Source organism: Pinus tabuliformis, chromosome 2_2, assembly GCF_031772625.1.
Source record: "Pinus tabuliformis cultivar Carrire ecotype Pingquan chromosome 2_2, CPIR1, whole genome shotgun sequence".
NCBI lineage: Eukaryota > Viridiplantae > Streptophyta > Pinopsida > Pinales > Pinaceae > Pinus > Pinus tabuliformis.
The window spans coordinates 114041902-114069093 of NC_142300.1; the positions used below are offsets into that span (position 1 = coordinate 114041902).

The following is a 27192-nucleotide window of genomic DNA, read 5'->3' on the forward strand; positions in this document are numbered from 1 at the left end:
ACAATATGATCAAAATTCTGTTAAAATGCCCAACAGTGATCCTACAGATGACACTCTCTCCGCCTTGGATCTGCTGATAACTCCCTCGACGCCCTGTCTCTGCTAAGCATGGTGTCCCCAAATGCTCAACAATGTCCTCATCAATCCTAGGTGAGTTGCATCCAACAGTACACCTAATGCCCCTATCCATATGCCTCCTTGGAGGCAATGCCCCAAGAGCCCGCTGCGCAGGAATATAAATCCGATAAGCTTTCGAGGTCTCGCTATAACCCACAAAGATTCCCTTGTCTGTAGTGGGCTATAGCTTGGTCTTGTTCTCCTTGGGGACATAGAAATATGTAAGGCACCCAAAGATACGAAAGTGCCCAGCATCAAGCTTCTTCCCAGAAAAAGCCTCCTCCGAATCACATTCCCCAAGGCACGATGTGGACCCCTGTTCTGTAAGTACACAGCAGTGTCGCAGGCCTCTGCCCACAAAAATAAAGGTAACCACTGATCATGAAGCATGGCTTTGGCAGCTGCTGCAATGGATTTGTTCTTCCTCTCTGCAATCCCATTCTGTTGGGGGTAGTAAAGAACTGTGAACTCCCTTCTAATCCCTGCCTCAGCACAAAAATCAACAAACTCACCAAGGGTATAATCCCCTCCATTGTCCGACTCGAGGACCTTGATCTTCCTACCTGTCTAGGTCTCGACAAGAGCTTTGAACTCTTGAAAACAATTGAAGACCTCACTCTTGGTCTTCAAGAAATAAATCCAAGTCTTCCTGGAGTGTTCATCAATGAATAAAACATAGTACTCATAGCCACTCAAGGATACATGAGACATTTGACCACTCACATTGGTATGAATCAAGTCAAGGACCTCGGTCGCTCTGCTGTCACTGCTGGGAAAAGGGGTCTAGCAAACTTCCAAATAGCACATCCTCTGCATACATCAAGATGATCAGAACTGAAATCTAGCACACCAATGGTGATCTCCTGCAATGTACTCAAGACCCCATGATACATGTGCCCCATCTTGTGGTGCCAAATCTCACACAACTCTGAACTGCTAGATCTATTGTCGGTCCTGTCTCGGGTGTTGTTACTCAATGCCATCAGGGGCTAGAATGAGAACTTGTACACCTCAGCATGGCGCACACCAATCTCTCTCGCTGAAGAAGCTGGAGTTCCCCTAAGATATATAAGCACCTACCCTCTCCTGAACAACACATCATAACCTCTGTCCTCAAGTGTTGAGATGGATATCAGGTTCTTCTTCATTCCAGGCACATATAGAACATCTGACACTTTCAAGGGAGGTTTGGGTCCCCTATCAAATGTCAATGTCCCCACACCGACTGCTCTAACAATAATGTCATCACCAAGTACTACCTCCATATCAGTATCACCCTCTGAAAGCTCTGAGAAGTACTCTCTGACTCCTGTCATGTGGCGAGAAGCACCACTGTCAACATACCAAATGATAGAAGATGCTCTGCTAGTAGTGGGGAATGCACACTCCCTCTGAACCTGGATGGCAAGTGATCCTGCACTAGTGGCCTCACAAGCTATGAACCCAAACTCCTGATCAAAGCTCTCTAAGAAGCTCTCTATCTCTGCAGAAGCTGCCATGGGTTTGTCTTTCCCTTTCTTGTTCTTCTTCTCCGGACACACAACATCATAGTGTCCCAACTTTTGACAATTCCAACATTTGACTTTGGAAGAGTCCTCCTTGTTCTGCTGCTTGCCTTTACCTTTGCCTTTGCCTCCACTGTTGGAAGCTTGCTTCTTTGCTCTGCCCTTCTTGCCTCTTGCTAAAAATGCCACATTGTCATCCTCCTCCACTTGTTTGGCTGCCCCAAGATGGTTCTTTCTGATCTCATTCTGAATAAAAACATCCCACAACCTCTCCCAATCGGGAAGGTTTTCCCGTGCAACAATGTCATCCACAAAATTCTCCCAAGTCTTGGGAACACCATTCAAAGCAATCCTAACCAACTCAGTGGGTGCAATGATCTCACCTACGGCTGCCAACTCATCTCTCACTGAAGTGATGTTTGTGAGATATGCTATAGCACTGTCAGCCTTATCCATTTTAATGGCCTTCAATTTCTCCTTTAGAACCATTTTTCTGTTTTCATTTGAGCTCTGGTAAATACTGGTCAAGGTTGTCCACATCTCATGTGCATAAGTCTTTCCTTTCACATGAGGAATGACATCATCTTTGATTCCTTCCAGAATCAATCTTTTTGCCTTAGCATCCTTTTTGTTAAACTCTTCCAACTGTACAAGTCAGCAAGTACTACCACTGGTTTCTGTGTGGTATTTACCATAATGCCCCCAACTTCTGCTCCCTCAAAGATGCTTTGGATTCTCTCTTTCCATGTAGCGTAGTTGTTATGCCCATCCAACTTGTCTTCAACTCTCAAACCCAAAGACATGTTTCATTGTCCTACCAAACTGAAATTTTCAAATCTGTGGTAAAGGTTTCTGTTTTCTGTGTAAAAATCAGCTCGCTGTAATTTTCACTTTGTTGTCCCAAACTGCATTTTTCAGCCAACCAAGCTTTGATACCATGAAGAAATTTCAACCTCCACTCCGATTATCAATTTTCCTTATCACTCCATGCATTTAGTTTTAAATCCAAGCATGATAAAATTCTTAAATCTGGAAATGACAAAAATTTTCTGAAAACACAAATTTAGAGATTTCACAACTGCAGAAATTGCATAGATAAGACACAGCAAAATTATGACAGCCACACACAGAAAATAACGGAGTGATTTTTGGTCAGTGTGACCCTGGAAAAACCCCCTACAACTCTTGGGGAAAACCAGTTTGAGAGCTCTTCTTTATTTCTGAAAATGCTTTTATAGAGAAACTGAAATATACAGTAAAAATTCCAGCAACCACAAATTACAACTTATCTCGATTTTCATGCTTGCACTCCACCTCGAAAATCGTGCCAATCAGTGAACCGCAAAAACAGAAATTTTTCAGCAATAAAATAGCATTAAATGTTTTACGGCCAGCCTCGAAAAACGTGCCCATAACTTGTTGTACGGACCGTATGAATTTCAACAGCACGGTTGCCTCGAAATTCATGCCCTTGTTGTCTCTCTTCCTCAATTTCTGTGTCGCCCTTCTTCCTCGATATTTGTGTCTTTCTCCTGTTGTACGAGTTTGCCTTGGGATGTGTGCCAATAAATGTTGCTACCCAGATTTACTGAAATGTCTTCTTGCTGCTTTCCTTTACTTCCTCACTGCTCAGAAATTTTCTCCTTACGCTCTCCTCTTTCTCTCAAATGCTCATGAAAGAATGAATTAATCTTTTCCTCCTCTTCTCTTTTTCTTTTCTAAATGACCTTTTGGGTTACCCTAAGATCTAATGGCTGAGATTCATTTAGATATAGGGATGAAAATAAATGTGCATTAGTTCTCACTTTCTATTTTTTAACTCACCCACTTAAATAAAGACCCACTTAGCGTTTTATTTCCATAGTCACTTTTTCACTTTTTAATTCTTCATTGACTTTAATAAAGTCACCTTTAAATTAGAATGTAACTTTACCACTTATAAAGTCACTTTTAAATTAGAATGTAACTTTACCACTTATAAAGTCACTTTTAAATTAAATTGACTTTACCACTTATAAAATCACTTTAGAAGAAAAGTACAAATATATTTGGACACTTTTCCCTAGGCCAAAGATCAAAGCCTTAAGGAACCACTTGTCCTCTGGTACCCAAATTTTAACATCAAACAACCTTAATCAATTAAAGATGATGTTAAAAATTAAATAAAAGTAAATTTTTTTATTATTTTATTTTTATTTGTCAGGGAGGGCACCCTGATGCTCCCCTTTTGGAGAACACATCCCCCTCTCCAAGGAAACATTTCCCCATGGTGCCCCCCAAAAGGGGGGACATGGGAAAACATTTTCCTAGGTGCCCCCCAACCCTCAAAGTGTGGGAAACATGGGGGGTGCACCCCCTACCCTAGGAGACACATCCCCATGGAACACTAATCCAAAGGGTAAAAGTATGAAAATATACCTTGGTTCACATTAGTTCTCCACTCTCGTTTGACAAAGAGGATCAAAGAAAGGTAGATCACCATTCCTAATTTGTAAGGATAAGAGTTGGGCAAAAAGAGGGTAGAACTCCATTCCTAATTTGCTAAATGTTACAAAACTACAAGAATCCCTAAGTGGGATTCCAACTCCACACTCTTTTTTTCCACCATATGAACTACTCGTAAGCTTCCCCTTCTAAATCGTTGGGAGTTGTCATTATCTTTTCTCTTTCACCTAATGAGGGATTTGATTCAAAAATCTCTCCCATTTTGTTGACCCACACGACTACTACTCTATAGTCCTTACTGTCATACTCCAATAATTCCTTCTTAATTCGACGATTTTTGTCAAGAATTCTTGTGTGATATTGAGTGTCTGAAAAAATTATTTTAGGTGGTCCTTGATGGTCTTGTTCACTTGTATTTTGTGGACTGGATATAGGCCTTTGATAGATTAAGGGTTGTTCACCATGGTAGTTACGTGTCCTGGGAGTTTTGTCCTTGTCATTGTTCCTTACTCTTAGCGTAGATTGCCATCAATCTTCAAATTTTGCAAGTTGATTATCAATTTTGTTCCCTCTCTCTATTAGTTGATTCATCTTCTCAATCAACATCTTTTGTCCTTCCTTTAATTTTGTTTGCGCCTCTTCCATGTTGTTGAGACGATATCTCACAATATTCACTTCATCTCTATATTGATTCATGTCGACATGTAGATCATCATTGTTAACCATTTTGGGGTTGGCCTTTTTACTTGCAGGCCCTACCTTCTATTTTTTTCATTTTACCCCTTTTAATTTAAATTTTTTAAGTGACTTTAAAATAAATAATTATTTATTAAAGTAACTTTTGTTTGAGCATTTTCTCGATAGTTTAGTAATTTAGAAACTTTAATAGATTCTTTAAAATAATCCTTTATAAAATTTCATTTATGATCTTTATATGTATAATTTCCTTCATATAAAAAATAAAACTTATGATTCACATACATAGATATTTGTATTTCTTTTGTTTTTCTTTACCTTGCAAATACCATGGGCAATTACTACCTTTAACTCCTTGGATAATTTCCTCTACGTAAAAAGATAAAAGTTATCATTCACATAAAGAGATAATTGTATTTCTTTTATTTTTCTTTACCTTCCAAATACCATGGGCTGCCAAAACCACATGCTTAACCACCAATGACAATTAATGAGGAATCAAGATTATCTTATTTACTCTTTGTTAAGTTTAGGTATGTTCTATGCTAGAGCAATTTATTTAAACTTTCACAGTTAGCAATCACATTAGCACTAAAGTAAACTGCAGATAGAACATAAATATAAATCGCAGAAGACAAGCCAAGAAAAGAGGACACAAGATGTGGCACCAGCCAGGACAAACCCCACAATGTGGGGAAACCCTTGATCAATTCTTCTTTTATGTTCTTCAAAGTTCAGCAGAGAAAGTGAGAGAGATAGTACATTTACAATAGAAGTCAACACTTTGACTTTTGATAGCTACAGAGATCGGTTGAAGACATATTGCTTCAACTGATTCTCTAAGGTGACTCCTTCACCTATCATAGTGCTGCCTCTCGTTCATCTGTTGCACATTACCGTGTAACACCTTGTTGTACTGTCACATATGTTGAACCTTGATGACTAAGCTATTCTCATCTTCATGCTGCTCTTCATGCTGCATCTTCCATGGTCTTATTCATCATCAAGTTGCCCATGCTCATGATCTCATTCATCATCATGCTGCCCATGCTCATATCATCATGCATCATTATGTTGCTCATGCTCATGATCTCATTCATCATGATGTTGCCCATGATTATGCTGCCCATGATCTCGTTTATAATTACGCTGCCCATGACCTCATTTATCATCATGTTGCCCATGATCTCATTTTAATGTTGCTGTAAGATTTCATAGATCCTCTTGCCACAGGAATACGTTGATGATACATGTGCCAAGGATTCCCTCTTCGAATCCTTATCTCATCATAGAGTCATAGCAAGACAGCAATATAACTTACTATGGTTCCATGACCTTGACTGTGACTCCATTTAATTGTGACTTTACTTGACTATTGTTTCATGCCTTTGTTGCGGCTATGCCTTCATGTATTGACCCAATTCATAGATCATAGTTGTGTCCTTATCCTACTAAATATGATTGCACCTAGTACATCTCCTTTGCCTATGTATAAGACTTGTCTCCATGACTGCATAGAAGGTGACTTCATTACAGCGTGTAAATGTCTTATTACAGCGTGTAAATATCTTCTCTTACAGCGTGTAAATGTCTCTATTGTTGTGTATACATATTGAAATTACTACATATATGTATCTCCATTATGGACAGCGTATAGAGTCTTCTCCTCTACAGCATTTAGGGATGGTTGTAGTTTAGGGTTGCGTAAACCTTCACACCTTGCCAGCTACAGGTCTCTTATTAAAAGTAGCCAGATCTCCTTGACATTATTATGACTGCGGCATCGTCCATGAGTTATGACTGCAGCTTCTTCCATGCGTTATGACTGCGGCACTTCATGAATGTCACTGCGTGTAAGGAGTTTCTCTTCCCTTCGTATAACCAGATCAGCGTATGAGAACAGCGTATAAGGTCTCCTCATGATCAGTATAAGTCTGTGTTGGATTAGGGCATCATCTTGCGGCTAGGGCTCCTTCTAGGCCAGTGTATTCTTTTGTTCTCTCCTTCTCCAAAAATCCAAGACGTGGAGAGGAGATCACCTGAAGAATACATGTGTAAAATGACTTCAAGTCCTTACCAATTTATACTAAAATCTGGATGATGAATAAACACGTCTATTGGGCTTCTAAGCCTACTCAAGTTGCTAGTCGGCTTGATAATAATTCCATAATCAAAATAAATTCATATCTCCACAAATACTTATCGGAATCAGATGATCTTTAGATCAATCCTACACCTCTCGATGAGAGGGATCCAATAAAAATATTAGCTGCCATAAATAAGATGACCCACATGGAGTTTGGCCCTAGTTGCCAATTTTAACACTCCCTCTCAACTAGGGAGAACTCCGTCCGTTGATCCATATATCCGACTGTACTATCTTTGCCATCAGTGCCCTGCACTGCTCTGCTCAGCTCTACTGGCTTTGCTCAGCTCTGCTGGCTCTGCTGAACCATGAAGAAGAAGAATTGATCAAGAATGTCTCATACCATTCTCCACTAACCCGAAGTCAGTCTCAAAGTGCGTATCACTGGTCCCAGACCAGTCTCAACCAACCCAAAGTCAGCGTCATAGTGGGTACCACTCCTACCACTGGTCCCAGACCAGTATCATCAGTCTCAGAGTGTGTACCACTGGTCCTAGACCAGTCTCAACCGACTCGAAGTCAGCGTCATAGTATGTACCACTCTCACTGGTCCCAGACTAGTCCTCCACTGACCCGAAGTCAGTCTCAGAGTATGTACCACTGGTCCCAGACCAGTCTCAACCGACCTGAAGTCAGCGTCATAGTAGGTACAACTCCTACAACTGGTCCCAGACCAGTATCATTGATCCCAGATCAATGAAGGTCATCCTAGCACAGGGAGTACGGTAGATATAGTGATGCGTCCATCAGTACTACTATGGTCCCTATCCTCATTTCCCTGTTCACTGATTAGATGAGAGGTACTTCCCATGAGTCTTAGACTACATGGGTAGGATGCCTTGACAAGAGAACTAATCAATCCTGTCCTCACAGGAGAACTAATCATCCTGCTACACAATCGTCCTGGAGAACACATCATCCAGACCTCACAGGAGAACTAATCATCCTGCTACAATCGTCATGGAGAACACATCATCCAGACCTCACAGGAGAACTAATCATACTACTACACAGGAGAGTGAATCATCCTGTCCAACAAGAGAGTGAATCATCTTGTCCCACAAGAGAGCGAATCATCTCGTTCACAGGAGAGTGAATCATCTTGTCCACAGGAGAGCAAATCATCCTGTACCACAAGATAGCGAATCATCTTGTCCCAGTGCACACCATCAGGGGAGGGTGAGTCACCCTGTGGTCGTATGTTGCTCCAGTAAGAACCGCAAACCCCCAAAGCTCCCAGAGCTCAATGTATGCAACATGCAGGACCCTTTTACAAGGATCTCTCGACGACTCCAAGTCGTTCAAGAAAATCACAAATTTGATCTTTCCCCGGGGCTCTGACAAAGTGTAGCGATCTGTACATCATCTCAATGCGATGGAGCCTCCTTGCTCATCGACTTACCATATCCCAGATAAGGCAGTATCCGATGTCTATTTGCTGGAGCAATCATTGAATACGGGATTCCTCAATAATCGAATCCCACCTTTGGTTGTCACAGAGAATCACAATGGTATTCACTGAAGAGTTTCCACAACCAGGCAACTTCATACGAGGTCATACTCATAGTTAAGTATCTGGTCTCAGCGGTACTTATAACAATTGACTTCTGCTTCCTGCTCATCCATGTTATCGAAGCAGAATCCAAAGAGAACCAACACTGAAAAGTGCTCTAGTGATCCTCCACACTACCTGCCCAGCCAGCATTCGAATAATCATGCAGTTTTCATATTTTCGACAGTGTATCTCAATCTACGAGAGATTGTGCCCTGAAGATATCTCAGAAGATTCTTGGCACCAATCCAATGAGGCTCAACCAAATATGAGCTCACCATGCTAACTGCAAAACATATGTCCAGAATCCAACTCCCTGTTACTTCTACAAATGAGAGGGTCTGCACCTGTCAGAAATAATTCGTCTACATAAGGTGTCGATATGAGAGGTCTATCATCCACAACCTTCAAGTAATGGTTTGGATTGGTTTCACTCCTAGTGAATCTCAACTTCATCAAGCAGCTATCAATCCTTTCATACTACGCCCGAGGTGTTTTGCTTCAAGCCATAGAGGGCTTTCTTCCACCTGTATACATGAGATTCCCGTTCCTGAATCTCAAACTCCACGGGTCAAACCTGTGGACCTGCTACATGAGGGGAATGGTCTCCTTGTAAGATTTTCCTTCGATACATCTCAAACATGTACCTTCATGCTCTTTTTGAATTCAAGCATCCCAGTCACCATCTGACTCACAGACCTCTGGTGCTGAGACAATGGACATGGTCCCCAGTGGACTTGATACAACCCTGAACTCTAAAACATCTTTGAAAAATCTATTTTTAAACACGTACCTTTCCATCGATGAGTGCCACCGTGAAACCTTTGACTTCCATTTCCGAGATGGACACCAAATTCTTCTTGTGATCAGGTACATAAAAGAGATTATGTAAATGAATCGAGTTACCCTCATTCAATTTAGGGGTAACATTCCCTACACCCTTTCTAGGATAGGTGGTATCGGCTCCAAGTATAATCCCACGATTATCTATCCGATGAAGTGCCTGGGGTTCCTTGCTTTCTTTGAAGAGTCGACCATTTCTCCTTGATGAACTGTATTACCTGTCATTCCCTTGACCCTGGAATGATTTGTTTATCTTCATCAAGAGAAGTGTCTCTGCCATTCAGACACTCCTTCGCATAATGGCCGAACTTATTGTAACCAAGGCATTTGTCTTTCCTTCCACCCTTAGATCCGAACTTCCCAATGAAGTGATCTTTAGGTAGGCCATCAGAACCTTCCGCTGCGCCATTCTGATAATATTCTTTGCTTCGACTTCACCCTGGGTGAATTATGAGGAACCCATTGATCCTTTTGTCTTGTCCCAACTGTCTTTGGTGATTGCTCTTTCACTCTTGCTTGGGCATTGTCTTCACCTTAGCTCTGATACCATGTTAAGTTTAGGTATGTTCTATGCTAGAGCAATTTATTTAAATTTTCACAGTTAGCAATCACATCAGCATTAAAGTAAACTGCAGATAGAACATAAATATAAATCGCAAAAGACAAGCCAAGACAAGAGGACACAAGATGTGGCGCCAGCTAGGGACAAACCCCACAATGTGGGGAAACCCTTGATCAATTCTTCTTTTATGTTCTTCATAGTTCAGCAGAGAAAGTGAGTGAGATAGTACATTTACAATAGAAGTCAACACTTTTACTTTTGATATCTACAGAGATTAGTTGAAGACATATTGCTTCAACTGATTCTCTAAGGTGACTCCTTCACCTATCATAGTGTTGCCTCTCGTTCATTTGCTACACATTACTGTGTGACACCTTGCTGTACTGTCACATGTGTTGAACCTTGATGACTGAGTTGTTCTCATCTTCATGCTGCATCTTCCATGGTCTTATTCATCATCAAGCTGCCCATGCTCATGATCTCATTCATCATCACGCTACCCATGCTCATATCATCAAGCATCATTATGCTGCTCGTGCTCATGATCTCATTCATCATGATGCTGCCCATGATTATGCTGCACATGATCTCATTTATCATTATGCTGCCCATGATTATGTTGCCCATGATCTCGTTTATCATTATGTTGCCCATGATCTCATTTATCATCACGCTGCCCATGATCTCATTTTAATGTTGTTGTAGGATTTCATAGATCCTCTTGCCACAGGAATACGTTGATGATACATGTGCCAAGGATTTCCTCTTTGAATCCTTATCTCATCATAGAGTCATAGCAAGACAGTAATATAACTTACTACGGTTCCATGACCTTAACTGTGACTCCATTTGATTGTGACTTTACTTGACTATTGTTTCATGCCTTTGTTGTGGCTATGCCTTCATGTATTGATCCAATTCATAGATCATAGTTGCGTCCTTAACCTACTAAATATGACTACACCTAGTGTTGACCACTACGTGTCAACTTCCCATAGCAGTACACCCCCTTTTTTTGCAAAAGGGATAGCGCTTAATCGACATGTCCGTGCCATTCGACAGTCATCGTCGACTTGATCATATTATGTTGTAATTTTGTAAACCCAGTCTGCATGTGTGAATTGTAAATAATCTTAGCAGAGTTGACTCATGTATATAAATTGCCTAGGTGGACCTAATTTTCTAGTGATAATCTATGTTCTGGAAGGTTTTTTGTCTCACCGATCCATGATCGGCAGAGTTTTCCTTCAGCCTAACCCCAAAGCCGGAATGAATTTTGTCATTAGAATCTTAGACGAATCCTAGTGTGTTGATTTGCTAGATTATATTTGGTCGCAGAACTGGGTGGTCTATGAGGGTCTATGTCAAATGTGTTTTCCCCTTTGAGTTGTAAAATTGTAAAAGTCATGATGTAAAATGTCTTGAGGCCCGAGGGTTAGAAAATGTTTTAATCCCATCATAAGTCCTAAGTCCTAGGTCTTAGGTGATTTTTCCAAAGGCTAAGTTCGAGGATCCAAAAATAAAAAATTAAAAAATCAAATAATAGATAAAAATAATAATAAAATAATAATAAAGTTAAAATAATAATTAAAAATTAAAAACTAAAAAAAATTAAAATTAAAATTAATTAATTAAAAAATAATTAAATAAATAAAATAAAAATTTTAAAAATAATAAAATAATAATAAGTCAAATTTTTTAGTAAATAAATGCAGAATTTTAATTTTTTAATATATTAAAATGCATTTAAAAATTCGACGGATGAGATTAAAAGAAATCTTGATCCTCATCGACGGTCGAGATTAGTTTGACATGGATCACTCGAACTAGCCATTGGGAATTTTTCCTTTAAATAGCGTGCTAGGGGTCATTTGAGATCAGATTGGATCTGAGAGTCTGGTGCTAAAGAAAGCTCTTTTGTAGTCATTTTTTGTGCAATAAAGAAAGACTTTGGGGTTAAAAATCTTGTTGGTGTTACTCTTCTGGAAATGTTGTAAAATGTTTTATTTTTCTGCATAATTTTATTTTCAGCCATTGATAATAGCTTGATGAAGATTGATTTAGGCACAGGTATCTTTTCTGATCTTTGGGGTTTGAATGATAGTTTAGATTCGGAAATATAATGGCAAGTATCTCCATTTGATTTGGGTTTCACTATTGTTTTCTCCCTCTATGTTAATGGTTGATTTTAAGTTGTGCAGAAATCTTAGTTTTGAGTTTACCGGGCGTTAGGGGAAGTTCTCGGCTGAACCAACCAACTCCTGGATTGTGTTTTCTGAAAGAGCCCAGCTAGTTTTAATCCCGGGCTTATCATTTGAAATTTTTTATGAATGCATGAAGGGTTTTCTGAAGTATCTCACATTAAATTTAAATTCTGAAAATATTACTGAGAATTATTGACAAATCTGGCTGCTTAAGAGTCAAAAATCTGTAAAAATTGTAAATTATTTAACTGGTTTTAAGTTTTTTTTAGTTTTGTTTCTTGCACATTTTACTTCTGGGTTTCTGTTTTTGCCATTGCAGGTTGCAGGACTGAAGAGGAGATTTCTGTTTGAAGCCAGATCTAGGCCCTGGAGGGTAAGATCTGGCTTCAGCATCATTTTTGCAGAGATATCAACAGATTTTCAAATTTTCCGAAGGAATTTGAGGGTTTATCAAAGCAGTTTTGTTGACCGAGGGTTTCAATTTCAGTTGCTTTCAGATCTGGAAGTCTTTGAGAGGGTTTCGTTTTTTATTGCAGGAAAAATTTCTTGAAAATTTTTTATTGTTGTGAACTGGGTAAAACCCTTGTTGCCTCACCATCTCCAGATTCGTTACCATCTGCATCGATTCACTTGCTCCCCCTCAAGTGCTATCTTGCCATCACAAATTCACTTTTTCTCTACATCCAACCTGCGTCCTTGTCTCTCTGGCATTGTTACGCTGGCCATTCTTTCCCTGGCCCACAGCTCCTTCTCTTCAGGCCTTTTCTCCCTTACCTGTTACGTATTTCATCCATTGTGCTGCCCACGCAGCTCAGAAACCTCACGCTGTTAGCTCCACACCTGCAAACAATAAAAATAAAAATAAATAAATAAAAACCCCATTGAAAACCACACAGCCCTTCACTGCCATTGCTTTAGTCGTTTATCAAATCCCACCGCTATATCCGCTCATCGCCCAGCATATCTAACAGTAGCTTCTCTTTCACGTTATTCCTCCAGCATTCGTTTTTCCCTACGCTGCTTCCCTCACCGTGTTAGCTACACGCTGCCTCCGCCCATTCTCATTACCTGCAAAAAAAACGCCCGATCTCTTCCTACGTGATCTCCCTCAGTTTCCTCGCGTTCTCCTCCGCCAGCTCCCTCGACCTGCAACCTATCCACAAGCAACGTTCCACACAGCCACAGCTCCATACGCACTTCTTCCCTCATTCCTTATCGCTCGAGCCCATCGCTGCAATCGCACGTCCAAACCTGCAAAATACAATAAAAATTCGAAATATTTCGATTTGCATTTTTTTTTTTAATTGCCAAACTTTTGATACATTTTGGGTTTTTAAGGATTAGATGTTTCGAAAAAAAAATTATGTATATATTTCATTCACGTTAGTTCTTAAGTGGTGTTAGTAAGAGTTAAAGTTTTTTTTTTTTTAATTTTGATTTAATAATGGTATATTAGACTAAGGAAATTTTTTAGATTTCATTTAATATAGTTTTAGATTTAGACCTTTTTTACTTTTGATAGAATTAGCTTAGTTTAGTTTAAATGATTTCAAAGTTTTAGAATAATATATATATATATATATATATATATATATATATATATATATCATTAAAAAAATTATAAAAATCAAAAATTATAAAAAAAATTATAAAATTATAAAAAATATAAAGTTTTCTTTTAATTTAATTAGATTTTAGCTTGATTTAGATTGTGGACTTTTTTTTGTGAACTTAAAAAATTTTAAAAAAGAATCCCTTTTAAGTTTTATTTTAAGTTTTAGAGTTTTACTTTATTTTTTAGATTTAGATTTAGGATTTGAGTTATCAGTTTTTCATTTAACTTAAAAAATAAAAATAAAAATAAAATAAAATAAAATAAAAAAATTTGGAAATATCTTGCCGGATTCAGTGTTGGCTCAAGGATTTGTCGTGTTTGCAATATATCTTTTCTGCTGAGGCTAAAATTTTGATGTGGGACTAATATTTATCATTTTCATGTGGTTAAATACGCTTAGAAGATCATTTAAAGATTAGCTATATGAATTTGATCTCTAGTTAGCATTTAAAATTACGTGGTTGTTTAAAGCATTTAATCTTTTCAAAATTTTAATTGCTGGAGTATTGTTAAACCATTGAGTGTTTATTGATTATCTCACGTTTGGCAAAAGTTAACCTTAGTTTGAGTTATTTGATGGTAAATGATTGTTAATGAGCTCATATTTCTGCAAGCATTTGATAAATTATCATTCAGTCATTAACTCCATAAGGCACTGGTCTATTAGCTTAATAAAATCAATTCAGTGCTTGTTTCCCTTCGTGTTTCCCAACCCAACTGGTCCCCAGTTGGTCATTCATTATCCCATAGGGTCTACCCCCCTTGGCCACGGGAGACAGGCTTAAACGGAGAGACCGGGGATCAGGGTGACAACCCCCGGTCTTAGCGTTGTCGTGACAATTTGTGCGACAACACCTAGTACGTCTCCTTTGCCTGTGTATAAGACTTGTCTCCATGATTGCGTAGAAGGTGACTTCATTATGGCGTGTAAATGTCCTATTATAGCATCTAAATACCTTCTCTTACAGCTTGTAAATGTCTCTATTGCTATGTATACATATTGCCATTACTATGTATATGTATCTCCATTATGGACAGTGTATAGAGTCTTCTCCTCTACAGCATTTAGGGCTGGTTGTAGTTTAGGGCTGCGTAAACCTTCAGACCTTGGCAGCTATAGGTCTCTTATTAACAGCGACCAGATCTCCTTGACATTATTATGACTGCGGCATCTTCCATGCGTTATGACTGCGGCTTCTTCCATGCGTTATGACTGCGGCTCTTCATGAATGTCACTGCGTGTAAGGAGTCTCTCTTCCCTTCGTATAAGTGACTTCCAAATCAGCGTATGAGAACAGCGTATAAGGTCTCCTCATGATCAGTAGAAGTCTATGTTGGATTAGGGCATCATCTTGCAGCTAGGGCTCCTTCTAGGCCAGCGTATTCTTTTGTTCTCTCCTTCTCCAAAAACCCAAGATGTGGAGAGTGGATCACCTCAAGAATACATGTGTAAAATGACTTCAAGTCCTCACCAATTTATACTAAAACGTGGATGATGAATAGACACGTCTATTAGGCTTCTGAGCCTACTCAAGTCGCTGGTCGGCTTGATAATAATTCCATAATCAAAATAAATTCATCTCCATAAATACTTATCGGAATCAGATTATCTTTAGATCAATCCTACACCTCTCGATGAGAGGGATCCAATAAAAATATCAACGACCATAAATAAGATGACCCACATGGAGTTTGGCCCTGGTTGCCAATTTTAACACTGTTCTTATGTGTATTTTTAAAGATTTATGGAAAACTTCCCTGGCCATTGGCCAGATCAAACTGGTTCTAATACCAATGTCACAAACAATGTGTGTAGACAATATATTTGTATTTGAATATACTATAAATGCATTCATATATAAAAAATTGATAGAAATTAATGATACAATAACCCTCATGATGGTTTACTTTATAGCGTTGACTAGTGATGGGGTGAAAGGGTACATGCCCCTTGACTTTTTGTTTAATTAAGTAATTAATTATTATTTATATTTATATTTATGTTTATAACAAAAAGCAACTAGACTTGAAATGAAATATAATTTAATGATATTCAATAAATTTAAGATTTGAAGTAAACAAAAGAAAAATGATTTTTTTGGATTTTAAAATATTTGGTGATTGATGGAAGAGACTAGTGTTAAATGCTATAACTAATGGGGTGAAGAAGAAGACTTCTTCTAAATGGCCTATTTTCTTAAGGATTAAAGAATGGAGGCAAGGCTATGAAAGACTCAATAGCCTCCTCTCTAATCTAATTCAAAATAGAAGACCCTACAAGGAAGGGGTCCAAATGGTTCCACCTTCAACAAGCAAAATCAACTTTAACTTAACAATTGAAACTGATAACCTTCTAGAATTCCTGGAGGACATATAAAGCAAGTTACTAATTAAATGCTACTAAATTAACAAAGGGGAAAAGAGGGGTTACCTCACATGTGAGATCCCTTCCAGTTGGTAGTGTTTACCCTTCAAATGGATCGATTTTGCTAATCTTGCCTATGTAGAAGACTTGACATCCACATCCAACTTGAAAGCACAAAATTATAGCCAAGGGCAAAGACCTTAAACACAACATCAAATTGCCTCAATGCTTGATATTCAGCAAGGGTGCTCTCAAATATTCCAATCAACAACAAAAAATGCTCTGACAGGGAGCCTCTTATATAGAGAGAAGGCTCAACAACCCTCCTATTACAATAATATTTTTCTCCTTTGATCTAGCCTAGGAGATCATAAAAAACTCTTATCCTCCAATTAACTATGAGGGCAAGGTCTAAAACACATAAACAAGGGAGGTAGTTATGCCATATGTACAACTATCTCCAAGGAGAGAGGGTGTCCCAGCGAAAAAAGGAAGATGGGTCAAAGGGGTCTAACATTCCTCTTGAAAGCAAAATAAAGACCTCATCAACCTCCTCAAAGAAAGATTGTCCCCCAAATGAGCAAATGGCTAGCAAGGATGGTCTAGTAGGCCACATGTATGGCACATGTGAGTTCCCAAGGTGGATGGCTCTCCAAAAATGGCATCTAATGGTTGTGTGTGAGTACCCAAGGTCTAAACACCTCCACAATCCATGCTAACAACCTCCCTCAAATCAAGGAAGGTCCAAACCACTCCAACGTACTAAGAAAAAGCTCCAATGGTCAAGAAATATGCTCAACAATGTAGACGGCTCCTCAAAAGAAATGACACATGCCTCAAAATATGTGCTAGAAGGTGGAGTGGTCCAACAAGGGTGATGTGTCATCACATAACAAGTTTCCATGCGTGAACGACAATCTCAAAAGATGCAAGGTGTTGGAAAGAGGGGCCCTCAAAGGTCCAAGTGCACAAAAATATGTAGGTGCCCCTAATGAAGTAGTTTGACATGATCTCAAGTGCCAAATACATGTCATAAGACCCAAAAGTGCTAGGGAGACAATCACCTAGGCCAAAGTGTAATAATAAATACATAGATCCATGCTTAGGCTAAAGGGGAAGTGTGCTTCTCGATATGACAACATTTACAACACAATATCATAACTTTTTTTTAACACATTGTAATGCTTAAAAAAAAAACTTAACCATATATTTAGCCTAAATAGAATATGAACTCTACATGAACCTGCTTTAAAGTTTAACCAAAATTCATATATCAAATTAATTGATTTGATGAGAAGTACCTACCTGGGTTCCTGCAGATGAAGAGGCTTCATAATTGCTCCCGCTCTCGCTCCCGTTACCAAAAGACCATAACCTCCCAACCAAACTGGGTACAACCTAGGTACTCAGTCCAGAATGCTTCTCAATTGTTGCAATTTGTTCCCCTGTGCCCAAAAACTTCACAACAAACAAGGCTCAATCCTTACTGTCGATAACCTCGTGTTACAAAATTTCCTCCTCTCAACTATGCTTCCTCCAACCGCCGCCAATCCCCCCCCCTCAAGATTTCCTTCTTTTAAATCTCCGTTCACCGCCTCCCTCCCATCTCCGTGTCATTATTTTGATACATGTATTTTTATAAAACAAAATCTTATTTGATTTGGTGATTTTATTCGAATATGAAAATTTGATTTGATAAAGTTTATTTATTATTTTAATGAATTAATTTAATTTATTTAATTTATTTAATTTATAATTTTAATTAATTAATTTTATTAATTTCATAAATTTTAATTTACAAATTAAAATTTAACATTAAAACTAACATTTTCTGTTCGTTTGAGGGTTTATCATATATATAGTGCATTACATACGGGTCCATGCATACGTAGCTATCGTATGGAGGTCTCGTATGTATGCTAATACTTGTATTTTATTTATAGTTATAGGTGGGTCATTACACACATGGTAAATCGGTAACTTCTTGGACTAATCTAAGGGAGACCCGGGATCAACCCTCGTGGCTACAATATCATAATTTTTACATAGTGATAAAGTGAAAAGACTTAGGGGTCTACTCTAAGACCACTGCCCACCCACCTTGGCCATAAATGACTCCTAAAAGATGGTTAGTGCAAACCATAAGGGAAGGACTATCCTTGAAAGAGACTAAGAGGACGGGCCGTGAAAAACCACAACGGTCCAAATAAACCACCTAGATGAAAAAACACTTTACATCAGTGTTGAAAAAATCGGCATAAGCAAAAAATCAGCATGGGTCCAGAAAACATCTTTCCAGCGAAATTGGCAAACCACGGCACATATTAAAAAATACGAAATATATTCATTTTTTCAAAATGGGAAAAAATTGGGAAAAATCGGGAAAATCGTGACGTTGCCGATTTTTCATGATTTTTCACCGATGTTTGTAACACTGCTTTACATCAATCACTAAGCATGATCTAATAACAATACATAAGATACATGGTCACAACTTCTGGTTCATCATGATACATAATACAATCCTCATGATGGCACAACTGATCATGGAATCCTCGGCTCAGACATCATCTCAAATCATGCACAAGATAGCTCAAATGCAAGGGCAAATCTGGTAAAAAAATACGGTAATCCTGTTGTGAAACTGAGGGGTAACAGGAAAAACAGAATTTAGAAAAGACAATACTATTTGCACAAATAGGCCACAATGCACAGAATGAAATACAATGATCACCAACAATCGTCATGTTGACAAGACACAACTATCACAAAGGATGTTATTCTATAAAGCAACCTTAAGATAAAGAGAAGAATAAAATAAATTTCAAAACTTAGTCGATTTATCATCAAGCAGCATACCACTTCAGAAAAAAGAATAGAAGCTCAACTTTCAACACAGAAGAAACAGTTTTCTACCTGTGGTAAGTTTTGTGAGATAAAATATTATTTCCATCAAAAACACAACCAGCGAAATGTCCTCCACTTGCAAGCAACACAACCCTCAAGTTTTTCTGATCTCGAGATTCTTTAACCAAGGATTGCAACCTCGCAATCACCTCCTTGTCAGCCAAAGCTAAACCCTTAGCATCATTCTCTTTGACCATAGAGTTGTTATGTTCAGGAAGTAGATCCTCTCTGTCACCCAAAAGCAAACTTTTCCAAATGGAGACAATTTCTCCAGACTGTAGGGATATTAAAATCTGGTTTTTCATACTCATGGATCTATTCACAGACTCGGTTCGAGGTTGCCAGCCACAAGTGATAGGATCATCCGACTCTTCATCTGATCCAGAAATACTAGAAATGTCATCATCTTTCAAAAATGTTCCCTGTGCTACTTCCTCAAATTCATCTTCATTGATAGGACCTCTTCCAATAATTCTCCGCTTCACCTGGGGGAAAAAACATTTAATGAGTGGCACTTTCTATCTTACAACAAAAGGGCAGCACAAATCCAAGTGTAACAAGAAGTTAGAACAAATTTAGTGATTAACTCAAAAATTGCAAGCCTGGTTGATTGCTAGAATGCCTTTTTGTTAATCATAGTTATGAGTATTTTACTATTTTCAAAAAAAAGGCCAACTATCAAACACTTCATATATACCTTCTAATTTACATGAGAAATTGACTAACAGTTGATGCTAGGATAATAGATATGTGCATAGATCACCATTGTTTCGATTTGTTGCAAAGGAAGCAAAGTTTGTTGGACTGGAATTGACTCATAGAAAGGTAAAGAGGCAAGACAAGCAAAGAGGTAAAGTATAGAAAAAAACATTGCCAAAATACTAAAATTCAAGGACATTTCTGATCTTGAGATCTCATCAGATCATTTATGGAAAACACTCATCAGGCCAGAAGCAATTTTTTCCCTGGAGAAATATGTATTATACAATCTCTTTGGCTAAGCTGCCACACTATGAGGTGCATATCTATGCCATCAAAGTCACCCAGAACTTGCGCCTGGCCTCATCTGCACTCACACCAAGGGGGGTTGAACCTAGGTCTCTGCAAGCCTGATCACCTCACTGCTTGCAGCTATACTACTCATAAGTAATTTCAGACAACAGATCATTGTTGGCAGGTTCAAAAATCACATTACTTGAATTCAAAACTGAACAAAAAGAGCACAGTAAATTGTCACGGCAACCCCACAAAGATGGTATGAACTACTTGTACAATGAAAACTAAAATTTTGAGCTCTTACTGCCCAGAATACTGATAATAAAGGTCACTAAACTGAGTTCATTTGGAAGATACTATTATCAACAATACAGACAAATTATCAGTCCCAAAAAAGATAGTAATGATTGAAACAAAAGCCAGGCTACTCCTGTGCAAGCCATTGTATAATGTAACTTATTAAGTTATTTATGAGAATACTCCTTTTGATCGATGAATGCCACTGAAAACCTACACAAGTACAGCAGCAGTTGACAGTTACTCCTCCCAGGAAACATTTGCACATAAGCATGAATAATTTAAATTCTGAATAGCTCTATTCATTAAAATTAACCTTTTTTTTATTTCTAATCCCACATAGCCATACTTAAAGAGCCTTCATCTGCAAGTAAATGTGGATATTGTAACCCCCAAGCAATGCATACTGGAGCCAATGAATGTTTCCTTGCATTTGGCATCTGCAATTCCACAAAAGATCACGATTTATGCCAAGAAACGCCTTTCTTGCTGACTCTCCTTGGCTGAACTCTGGTGAGTTGTGCAATGCATTGTCCCTGTCTTTTCCATGTCCAAATGGGTGGACATGGGCTGCAATTGCCTACTAAAAATTGGCTAACATATGCTATGCTATGTTACCAAACCTGCCTTATCCACCTGGACCTATCTTGAATCTTGATCTGTATCTATTAGGTGTACAGCTAAGATATGAGCTAGATTCAGAACAAGATACAGTACGGATTCATACACGGTCCACACAGGACCAGTACGGGATACAGCCTGTATGGAGTCATGGACACTGCCATGTATCCAAAAAAGAAAACAAGGAGAAAATAAAAGAAAACCCACTTGTGGTAACAGTAGGCTGCCTCTACTCTGACCATGATTACAAGTTTTTGAGTTGTGATTATCCTCCATATTGCAGAAATTTGCACAAAGATAATATAGTAACTCGGGATCCTAAAAGTAGAATGTCTGCATTAGGATCTCATGTTGCTTCATCTTCCAACATTCTTGTCCCCCCAGAGAATAATAATAATGCAAAATTAAATATTATATGATTGATATAGTTACTACTTAATAATGATCACATCATGTATTACATGGCTTAGGCACCTTTAGTTATGTATAGGGACTTCTAAGCTATGAATCGTTAAGAAATTAGTGACATAATAAAGTGATATAAATGTTAATTCAGTCACATGTCATTTCATGGTTACGTAAGTGGTTTCGAAACTTAATGTCTCTTGCATTAGACATCTTTATGTATTTACTTTTATACATATTGAAAAATATTAAATAAGAAACTAGTTACGTAACTATAAGATAAGCAAAATGTAAGTTATGAAACTACTTATGTAATTATAAAGTGACATGTGAGGAAATATATTTTTAAATCACCTTATATTGTCAATTCATTAACATGTCACAACTTAAAGCTCCTATCTATATCCGAAATCCTCAGGTTTGTCATACATGATATGACCATCATAAGATATACTCTAATAACCTCCCTTAGTGTCATATTAAACACAATTGCTTGTCCCAAAACATAACAACTCATAACTTACATGGAACAAGCATATTCTAGAAGATGTTTGCAGGCCACATTTAAATATTGCAACCAATAAGCAGCTAAATATGGTTCACAAATCCACAGGTTGTTGTCTTCTATGTGCACCATGTCTCAGACCCTCAGTTTCTAGCTACTCTTCATCTTTTCCTTGAAGGTGTTTTTGTATATCTACTTTGATTTTATATACATTTACACATCTCTGGGTTTACAATGTTCATTTTATAGACACTGTTTTAGCATCTTAATGTTTAGCTTTCCATTCCCTAGGGTTCTTCATACCATATTTCATCTCTATTTTGCCAGATATAATTTCATGTCCCATAGACCTACTTTGGTCATCTATAGACATTAATAAATTTCTTTCTTTCTCAATTGTATAGCAAAATTCAGATCTTGATGTTGCCACAACTAGAGAAAAAAAATATGATTGTGAAACCTATATCTGCCATGGTTGATGTCAAGCATGTCAAGTGACCAACCCCCTGATCATCCCACTCACTCACTAGCCAGATTGGATTTCAATGTTGGTTGAAAAGTTCAACCCACCTGCCATTGGTGCAAAATCTGATTTTTCGCCTAATGAATGCACCATTTCTACACCTTGGTAGACTGATATATCAATGCTGAAAAATCGAGGTTCTGGACCTCATCATAACTTGTTAAGAATTTCATCCACAATATTCTTCTTATCTACACACCACATCTTTTGCAGTCAATTTTTACACATGATACTCATTACACCCATCCTACAAATCCGCCAACCAAATTGCATTCCCATGGCTGGTACTACCCTTGATATATTCAACTTCATTGTATAAGCCACGAGTGCTTTCTTCCACATATCCTTAGCTTTTTCTTCATCAGAACAGGATTCAACAAAATTTGATGTAGCAGACAAATCAACAATAAATCAAACAAATGAACTTTATCGTACATCCTACTTGCCTCCTCTTTCCAGTCTTCCACCTACTCCCTTATCACCTCACTATGGAAAGTTGAAACTCTTACTCCATCTAAACCAGCACCATTTCCTACTTCTCTCAAAGCATTCTTAAATCTCAAGATCTCCTGCCTCATGCAATCTGCAATCATCATAAGATGTTTCTCAACACCCTACAGACATTCTCCTTACAAATCAGATGATCAACTTCAAAACACCAACTATCAACTTGATACAGATCAGATTTTTCATTGATTCTCACATTGTTTCTAACAAACACCTGATTTGTGCAAGGATACAAAAACCTAAATGCTTTTGCTTGGTTGGAATACCAAACAAATAGAATTTTTACACTTATGGCATCGAACCTACTCATGTTTTCTTCCAAAACCGATACAAGTGCATCATCATTGATACATGTTTCTTGTCTATTTTGTCATAGGTTCTAGATATTTCTCGTTTCACACACATGTGGAGGAGCTTGTCCAAGTCTCTTACCCGTTCATAACATGCTCTATCTCACATAATGACCCAATATATAAAATCTACTTGTTTTAGCATGTATGTAGGAAGTTGGGGTAAGTATAGGAGTTGATTTTGATTTTCCCAATAATGGAAGATATGAGCAAAGTCTGATTGGGCTCGAATAATCTTCCTCGTGATGTCTAAAATAAGTTGTAAGCATTGTTTATTACAAGATGGAATGCGAAGGGGTTTTGGAATAAGATTCTGATGTTTCCAAAATTGTGATTTTGCAGGCCTTGTTGTTGTATTCCATTTTCATTCATTTCATTGTTTCCGCATTTGAATTAGCTGTATAATCATTGTATGTAAGTGTTGAGGGCCGAAGGTCTACCCAGCTGTTTATTCACTTGGAATTAAGGACCTAAACTCTTCCCATCATGTTACACACTTGGAATAGAGGGCCAAAACTCTGCCTATCATGTTATTCATGTCGAATTGAGGGTCAAACCCCTGCCATCAAGTTATCCAGAAGAGATTTCAGTATCCAGGACATGTCAACACGCACGAGGTTGAGGTTGAAGTTGGATTTGAGATTGAGGATTTGCGTTAAATGCGCATCTATTTTTTTCGTTGTCCAAGCACAATTCTTGTTTCAAATCAAGTGGTTGAAATTTTGGTGTTCAAATCTGTAACAAAGCCAAAGCTCTGTCCTATCAAAGATCGCAGTAGATTTAACAATTTCTGAGATAAGGGATTGTGCCTCTTGAAGGCCACAAAATCACTTGGTTCCGTTTATCACTTGAATCATTGGTTAAAAGAACAAGTACCTGTAGAGATTGTGTGTATCTCTTCAAATGGAATCACACCCAAACCTTGTGGTCACAGATTCTAAGAGTGCAGGGCCTGTAAGTATTGGTGTTCATTCTTGAATAAAATCAAACCCAGATCTTGGAGGTAAATGTTATAAAAAACTGCAGGCCTGTAGTGAGGTTTCTCCATGAATGGAATTTTAACACCAATTTTGTCATTGAGGATTGAAAATGCAGGGCCTAGAGAGAGCCGTAGTTTTGGCTATGAAACAATTGATGTGAGTGGTGTAAATTTCTTTTTTGTTTAAAGTGTTGTCATTTGATGGATGATATATACAGTCCTGTAGATTTAATCTCTACTGATTGAAAACAGGAAAAATCCAGGCAAAGTAAAGGAAGCCGCTGGATCATTTATTGGTATCAGAGCACAGATTAGAAGTTGTCTCAGCAAATAAAGACCAGAAAGCAAACTGTGAAACAGAAGTTTGAGCGATGGCAACTAGAGCTAGAGGAAGAATGGGCCCAAGGAGACAACCTGCGGCCTGCCAATGCCACTTTGCTTGATGAGATAAGGAATATGCAAGCACGTTTGCAGACTATGGAACAAGCACAGAGAAGAGGAGCTAACATGGGAGATGTCAGTGACAGGGAGGAAGAACCTCAAAAAAAGAGGTACAGCCTGAAGAGAGATTGGTCAGAGCAATCTTGGGAGTTAGTTCAATCAACCTTCCTAGCTTTGAAAGATTGTTGGATGATTGTATCTAGGAGTAGATTTAGATGGAGTTAAGGTCAGCAAGAAGGGTGGTGACAAGAACCTAGCCCTATTTGGTCAAACAAAAATGGGTAGAGGTAAAAGACCTAGCAAGGGTAAGAGTAAGAGTGAGGAGTCAATCTCACAGTCAAGGAAAAAGGACTTAAGTAAAATCAAATGTTTTATTTGTCATAAGCATGGTCATTATGCATCACAGTGTCCAGATAAGAAGAAGAGTAAAAGAAGCCCTCAAGGATCAGCTCAATTGGCGATGGCCATGAAAATGAAGTGTTATTGTGAGGAGGTTCGAGGTTCAAACCTCCCCAATTCACATGTGCCTGCAAAAGGGGCATATGTGGGCACCTAGAGGCTATTGTGGTGGCAATTGGAATCAACCCTGTGTCACATGACTACAAGAACAGCCCAGTGATTGATTCCTCTAGATACCAAAAAACAAAAAAGGTAAAGGGAAGCAACAACAGAAATAGGTAGTAGTCTTTGCAAAAACCTAGATGAACAAGTTTGCTGCCAAGTTCAAGAAGGATTTGGCAATGGCATCTTGCCTTTATGCTAGCACAGTTCTTAGGAATCCATGGTATGTGAATAGTAAGGAATCCCATCATATGACATCATCCCGATAGTTATTTTATAGTCTAACAAAGCAAGACTCAAGTGTACAGGTTGAGCTTGGTGATGATGCCAAGTGCCCAATAGCAAGAGTTGGTACCATTTCCTTCTTGCTTGCGTTAGGTAACTCTTTAGATTTTGACAATGTCTTATGTGTTCGAAGTCTCATAAAAAATTTGCTTTTAGTTTTGGTTATGGAGGATAAGGGTTATGCAGTGGAATTCAAGAACTAGCAATATTTATTGGATCAAAGGAATCTAGCTCAGATACAACACAAGTAATAGGGGTTTGAGAAAGTAATCTTTACAAGTTGTAGGGTGAACCTGTTTGAGCCCTTGTGCATAACAATGACAGCTTGTGCAAATTGTGGCAAGAGAGGATGGGGCACCTACACCATAGGACATTTCTTATTCTGAGAGTATAGTCACAACTTACAAGTCTTCCAAAGTTTAGTATTGAGCCACGAGGAGTATGCAGAGGATGCACACTTAACAAGTATGCCAAGGCTCCTTTCCTAAGCAACAAGCATATGTCTAAGGACTAATGCCAATAGCATTGATTTCAAGCAGCATGTACTATTTTTTTCATTGCTGAATTTCTTGCAAAACTTTGATCTACTTCCTAAAGACCAATGATGAGGTCTTTAGTAGGTTTTAGGAGTTCAAAGCTCTAGTTGAAAACAAGATACGGAAGAAGATCAAAATCTTAAGATTGGCCAATAGGGGTGAGGATATCTCAAATAAGTTCAAGGGTTTCTACAAGGAGACAAGAATCAAGAGGGAGCTCACTGTTAGGTACAGCGTACAACACACATTAAAATGGGGCTGCAGAAAGAGAATTGATCCATCATAAGAGCTACTAAGGCGTGCAATATAGCAGTCTACATCCACAACCAGTGTCTCAAAGGATCTTGGACGACAAGACACCCAAGGAGGCATTCATTGGTGTGAAGCCAGAGATAAGTCATTTTTTACATCTTTAGTTGTCTAGTTTATATCCATGTACCAGTAGAGAAGAGGGCCTAGTGGGAGCCCTACAGAAAGAAGGATTTATTTGTAGGTTAAAATGTAACTTCAAAGGCCTACAAGGTCTATATTCTAGAGTAGAGAAGACAATAATGAGTATGGATGTAAAGTTTGAAGAAGAATTTGCATCCAAGAAGTCCCATGAGCCTATTCCAGCAATTGAGGATGAGGAGTTAGAAGCTCCAAAGGTTCAACTAAGGTTGCCAATAACTTCTAGAGTAGTAGTAGCCATCAGGTGAGGAGGAAGAGATAGTAGAACCTTCCACTTCTATTAAGAGACCTCAATAATTCACTCGAACATTGAGGAATGCTTGGGAGTATGTTGAGGCTCCTAGGAGCGCGTTTAGAGAAATCGAACCTCTAAAGAAGTTTCTTTAATGGAATCATTGAGGAAGTGTGCATAGCATAACCTCGAGGCTTTGAGGTAAATCTAAAGAGTCTCATGTTTGCAAGCTTGAGAAATCCTTGTGTGGACTAAAGCAACCACTAAAACCATGTCATTCCATGATAAATGGATATCTACAAAGTATGGGATTCACCAAAAGTGAAGTAGATCCTAACTTATATTATATATTTCTTGGGATTAATCAACTTGTTGTGGTGTTGAATGTAGATGACTTGTTTCTACAGGTGTAAAGAAGCTCATTGTAGGGCACAAAGCTAACATTGCAGTTGAGTTTGAAGGGCATTGACATGATGCATTACTTTGTGGCGTTGGAGGTTTGGCGAAGACCAATGGAGATTTTTCTTGGATAAGGTAATAAGCATGC

At 38.3% G+C, this 27192-nt stretch overlaps 1 protein-coding gene across 1 annotated transcript in view; it reads right to left on the bottom strand.

Moving 5' to 3' along the window:
* Window positions 1-27192, bottom strand: part of LOC149191624 (zinc finger protein-like protein) — a 343705-nt gene that overhangs the window by 270590 nt on the left and 45923 nt on the right. Inside the window, exon 2 of the mRNA XM_089404364.1 lies at window positions 18967-19442. Within this exon, the coding sequence (XP_089260490.1) occupies window positions 18967-19442 (476 nt within the window). The remainder of the gene's footprint in view (window positions 1-18966; window positions 19443-27192) is intronic.